This window comes from Lupinus angustifolius, chromosome LG04, assembly GCF_001865875.1.
Source record: "Lupinus angustifolius cultivar Tanjil chromosome LG04, LupAngTanjil_v1.0, whole genome shotgun sequence".
NCBI classification, from domain to species: domain Eukaryota; kingdom Viridiplantae; phylum Streptophyta; class Magnoliopsida; order Fabales; family Fabaceae; genus Lupinus; species Lupinus angustifolius.
Genome location: NC_032012.1, coordinates 12,017,731 through 12,024,170, shown reverse-complemented (window position 1 = coordinate 12,024,170; position 6,440 = coordinate 12,017,731). Strand labels below are relative to the sequence as shown.

At 27.8% G+C, this 6,440-nt stretch overlaps 1 protein-coding gene across 1 annotated transcript in view; it reads right to left on the bottom strand.

Annotated features, from left to right (window-relative positions):
- The window catches only part of LOC109344633, a 1,246-nt gene continuing 167 nt past the window's right edge, over positions 5,362–6,440 (bottom strand). The window contains exons 2-3 of the mRNA XM_019583390.1: positions 5,733–6,400; positions 5,362–5,669 (exon numbers count right to left, since the gene is read on the bottom strand). Of these exons, the coding sequence (XP_019438935.1) occupies positions 5,362–5,669; positions 5,733–6,400 (976 nt within the window). The remainder of the gene's footprint in view (positions 5,670–5,732; positions 6,401–6,440) is intronic.

Here is a 6,440-nt window from a genome sequence, read left to right as displayed (position 1 = left end):
TTTAGGAAAAGTTTAGTTTCTAACTTTGAAATCCAAAATGTTTATGGATGAGTTTTGTGAAAAAGTGTTGTTTTAGAATATTATGAGTTAAAAGTTGGTTAGTAAATGATATTCTTTAACTTCCAAGTTCAAGTAATGATTTGGAATAAAAGATGACTTATAAACTTTAAGTGCTATGAAGTAAAGAATGGTTGATTTGTTGTAGGATGAACATTGATAAGGTAAGCTTACTTTAAAGTAGTAAGTGCAACTTAAGAAATGTTGATTTAAATGTTGTTTAAGTATGAGATCAACACAATCAAGAATGTGTTGAAATGACCATGAAAACCTATTATACAAAATATGGAATCTACTTAAGATGGCTTACTTTAAATTGGTGAGATCAACTTAGGAGATATGGATTTAAAAGTGTAGACTTGGATTAAGAAACTTACCTTAAAATGGTGAAGTATGGCTTACAAAGTCTCCATGAAAATATTAATCTATAAGGTGATAAAAGTGTAAACTTTATTAAAAACTTATCTTGGAAAACGTTGGATATCGGAAACATGACTTTCGATGATAAAGGATGGTTCAAAAATATTAATCTTGGACCGGATGGATGAAAGTCTTTGAGTTCATGAAATGGATTAAAGCGTTAAACAATGTTTTTCCTTTATCATCGAAAGACTAAGTATATTAGCTAGAGACTAAGTATTATCTTCAAATATTGTTTTATTTCTTAGCTAATTGGTTGTTTATATAGCCCTTTAGCATTTTCTATTTTATTGATTTTATTCTCTATTTCATTTTTACTATTATCTTAACATTGTTTTCATTTCATTGTTTCTATTTGTTGCATTTGAATAAAGCTATTTCACTTTATTATTTGTTTGTTTCATTAAATTTTCATTACATTGTTTGGATATATATTTAACACTATTTTTATTTCAGTGTTTCTATTTATTTTTTTCAAACGATGTTTCATTTCTTTTATTTTTTATTTGCTTCATTGTTTCTGTTATGTTTCATTGTTTCTATTCACTCTTTATTCTATTATGCTTTGTTTCTATTATATTTTATTTTGTTCGCAATGATTTTAGATGTCGCAATAATAACTGTAGAAAGATAGTTTTCAGCCATGAAGATTACGAAAAATAGGTTACTTGTTGAATGGGTTATGCATGGATGAATGACTCCTTATTGACTTGTATTGAACAATAAATATTTAACAACTTGGACATTAATTTATATGGAGCGTGTAATTTATTTGAATAGTTATATGTAAAATTTGGTGATTTTCATATTAATGTTTTCATATTTTTATATTTTTTATAGAGAATTAGAATGTTTTTTGTATTGAATATGTATTTTATATTATAATTTTTTTATATTTATGGTAATATCCAATTTAAAATGGGATAGATGATTATTTTGTTAATGATAATTACCTTTGATTATAAGATTTTTTTTTAAATTAAAAATTGTTAACAACAAAATAAAAAATTGGAAATTAATGCATAGTGGTAGTTAAAACATGTTTTGCTTTTATATATTGTATAGAACTATGTACGATTTTTGTTATTTAAATTTTTAATATATGTCGCACACCCTGCTCCCGGCTCTTAGAATCGTCACTGCTAAAGTTCTAGATTTGATCTAAAACATATCTTTTTCAAACATATGAGGGTTTTAGTGTTGAACCAATTTTTATCATTGAGTATATTGGTAAGTTATTTTGTCATTTTCTTTATAGGTTTCATTTATATTATTTCAAAGTTTTAAATTGTTTAATTTTCATATTATTGGTATTCGATTTCGTCTAATGCAAAGCTTCGTTGTTCTTATTTTGTTATTAATTTTGTCCAATTTATTTATTTCTAAAGCTTAATAATGATGGTACAAATATATGGTAGAAGTTATGTACTTCTTTTCAATTATTGATATGTCCTTCTATATACCAATCAACTTCAAACTTTAGATTTTACTTTTTAAGGGGTGAAAAAAGCTCTGCAAGTTAGGATCTTTATCTACAATGCATTCTTGGTTTGTTGAGTTTGATTCTCGGTTTGCTATTATTTTTTAAAGTTGATTTGCTTCTACTTTTAAATTTCATAATGGTTTTGTGGAAAGCGTACATGAGTCATGATGTTATGGGCACAAAAGTAATATTTATTTATTGCAATAATTTTTTTTCTAATTTTTTTATTTCCAAAGCTTAACAATGATCTACAAATATACGATGTAAATTGCGTCTCTCTTTTCAATTATTGATATATCATTATGTTTGACAATGAACTTAAAAATTCAGATTTTTACTTCTCAAAGTGTCCGGAACATCTCAAAGTTAGGATCTTTAGTTGCAATGCATCCTTGACTTGTTGAGATTGATTCCAAATTTGCTATTTTTTATTAAAGTTGATTTGTTTCTACTTTAAAATTATGTTTTAAAGTTGTTATGAAACTTTGGAAAATATTTAAAATGATAAATGAAATATTTAGTAATCACACATTTAAATATATCTTAAAACATTCTTAATTAATAACATTTAATTATTTTCTAAATTTTAAAATGCTAATTGAAATATGTAGTAATTATACATTTAAATATATCTTAAAATGTTTTCAATTAATCATTTTTTAAAACTTAAATAGCATAAATTTAATCTTATTATTAAGAGTAAATTACACTGACACCCCCTGAGTTTTAGTGAAATTACACAAACCACCCCTCATTTTTCTACACCTACACAAACCTGCCTTAGTTTTTATACTTTCATTACACTGACGACCTCTGCATAAGAAATAAGTGTAATCTTTTAAACAAAAAATGTGACACATGCAATTAAGTTAAACAAAACATGATATGTTGTGTAGACAAGTCTAAATAATTTACAAATCAATGTATCTTTATTAATTTTGGTTACAAAATGCATCAACAATTCTAAAGAAATGTTGTTTAAATCGCTCTTATAATATAGTGTAACGAACCAAAAATAATAAATAAATATTGACTCATATATTATTTGGAATTGTCTCCACAATATATCATGTTTTGCTTAACTTAATTGTTGTTATCACATTTTTTTGTTTAAAATATTACACTCATTTCTTATGCAGGGGTGGTCAGTGTAATGAAAGTATAAAAATTATGAGAGGTTTGTGTAGATGTAAAAAAGTGAGGGGTAGTTTGTGTAATTTCACTAAATCTCAAGGGGTGTTAATGTAATTTACTCTATTATTAATATAATAAACTATGATATTATAATTAATAAGAAAATGTAGTAATAATTTGTCCAACTTAAAAAATAGACATATAAAAAAATCATTTTTAATACTAATTATTTAGTTAGATCTTAAAATCTTCTTAATAAATATCATTTAATTACTATTTAAAACTTAAATAGTTGGAATTTAATCTTATTATTAATTTAATGAGCAATAATATTACAATTAATATGGACATTTGTGGATATTTTGTTTGGCTTAAAAACTGATAGCAATGAGTTTATTTCTTAAAAATAACTATTTTTACTACTAAATTAGAAGGAAGATATATAGTTCAGAAATGATTATGTTCCTATAAATAAGGAATTAAGAGCATTAATTACCATGATTTCAAGTTTTTTTTAGTGTAATATTAGTTAGTTATATTATTTGCACCATGTGAGTATATATATTGCAAGTATATTTTTGGGTATATAGCAAGTATTTTTGTCATCCCTAAATTCATCATTTTTTACATAAAAATACCTCTTTAACTATCTTAACTAATAGGGCTCTTAGAACATTTCTTAATTTTCACTTTATTCTTTTAAGATTTTTAACTCTTATGTATTTTCATAAATCATACTTTTTCTTATGTATGTTAGAGGGTTATTTATAAAAACATTTAATAATGCAATAAATTATGGTTGACTTAATTCTTTATTTCTTTTCAAGAGATTAACGCATCATAATATTTTCAATTAATTTTTCCCAAACTTAATTAAATTAATGAAATATTTTGAAATTGTATATTTTTTCATGTTATCTCATGCATGAGGTAATTATTTATTTGGTGAACTGGAAGATGCCTCCCTTTGGAAGAGTTAAAATTAATACGGATGGGGCAGCAAGAGGCCATCCAGGGCATGCTGGAGGGGGAGGAATATTCAGGGATCACAATGGCTTGTTCATGGGTGCTTTCTCTACTTATTTTGGCATTCATGATGCCCTCTATGCTGAACTTTCTTCAGCCTTCTCAGCAATCCAAAAGGCTCATAGCATGGGATGGCATACAATTTGGTTAGAATGTGACTCTTTGTTGGTCACAAAAATCCTCCTAGGATCTATGATTATCCCTTGGAAACTTATGACAACATGGAGGGCTTGCAAGTTGCTCTTGTCTTCCATGGATTGCTGGATAACACACATATATAGGGAGGGAAATCAATGTGCTGATTTATTGGCAAACTTGGGCATTGATCATAAATGCTACACTTGGTGGTCTCATCCACCTTCTAAAGTGCTTTCGCATTTGCATAGGGATAGTTTTCAATTACCTTCATATAGGTTTGTAAACTAATATTGTATGTTTCCTTTTTATCAATATATTATGGGCTAAGCCCCTCGTCTAAAAAAAAAAAGGTACTTATTTATTTGAATCGAGAACATTCTTAACTTTCCTTCTAAAGTTTTTCTTGTTATGTAAGACTTCTCCTGATGTGCTGCTTAAATAGAAGGAAAGCAAAATGTGTCAATTGAAACCTATCACCCATTATTCATACTTTGAAATTGAATATGATCATTCTTTTTAAATATTTTTGATACATATCATTCTTTTAATTTATACAATCGAAGAAGGCCTTGAGTTTAAAAATACTTAATTTTAGAAAAAATTGATGATCAAGCAAAAGTAATGTCACACACATAATTGTTATCATTTACTAAATATCACACTTCTCCTAAGAGGGTCTTCACTCTTCACAGCTGGTACGAACATATTTTCATTGTTGACTATTATTCAATCAAACATATCCATATAGTTTTATACATTATAATTAATTAAAACTAATATTGCAAGAGTGGTGTATAAATACTTGTGTAATTAGAAACTATACTCACACAAACAAAATAACTACTATAATTTATTTATGTACATGAATTACACACTATTCAAAACAAAAAGGAAACCAATACCATGATGTTTTTACATCCCAAAATCAAGGAGTAGTAGTACAATAAAGAGTGTGTTTCGGAGTTTGTTTTTAGAGAAGAGAGAAAGATAAGAAAAAATCATAAAGTCATTTTACAAGTATATTTCATGACTTTTAATTCTTTCTTTTCTCTCAACTACTTAAAAATTAACTCACAAACAAACCTAAAAAGATAATATCGGGTTCAACTAAACCAAGCAACCATTACATCCAGTTGAGAATCAATATCTCCAAATTGATCACAATCCTTTCCCCAACCATCATCATCTTCCCATAGCCATGACAACAAGTTTTCTTTATCCTCCAATGACTTTGACACCATATTACCATTGAATTGTATGACACTCTCAAAATCCAAGTCACTATTATTATTATTACCATGATCTAAACTCAAAGCCATAGAAGAACATAAATCTCTACACTCCCCATTTGAGCATTGGTTAGTTGTACATGTTGGTTCATTTCTTGTTGCACCATTTCCCACCACTTCTTCTTCATTATTATTATTATTACTATTATTATCACTATTATTATTACTTTCTAGAATTTCTTCACCAAATGTCAACGACAAAACCCCACTTTCTTGTTCCACAAAACAAGTGTCCATGAACTCATTAAAATTCAACTCCCAACAACCATTAATTACTTCTTGGTACTGTCCCAAAATCTCATAATCACTTTTTTCTTTCCAACCCTCAATGCAAAACATCTCATTTATTCTTTCACCTTCCTCCACTGCAAAGTACTGATCCTCTTGAACCAATGTACCTCTTGTGTTTTCTTCTTGTTGAGAGGAACTTTTACCTAACCCATCACCTACTTCTTCTTCTTCTTCTTCTCTCTCCGGGTCCAAAGCCATGAAATCCATTATCATTGTCAAGTTCTCACTTTCAAGTGATGGAGTAGGTGGTAGAGGAACTGCATCATTATTCTGATGAATTTGAACTTGTTTTGGACTTTGTTGATGATTATTAAGCTTTGTTTTTAGGGCATAGGTTTTGTTCTTCTTCATAGCCCATCGGCTAGTTCTACCACCTCTTCGCTTGGGAGGGAAAGCTATTATCTGAGGCTCGATCATGGTGGTGGCATCATGTTTAGTACTTGTAGTATAATTATAGCTAAATATCTTTCTACTCAAATGAGAATTCCAATAGTTTTTTATCTCGTTATCTGTTCTACCGGGCAAATGACCAGCTATCAATGACCACCTGAAAATGTTGTTACTAAGGCAAAAACTTCATCATATTATTACTTTTTTTTTTT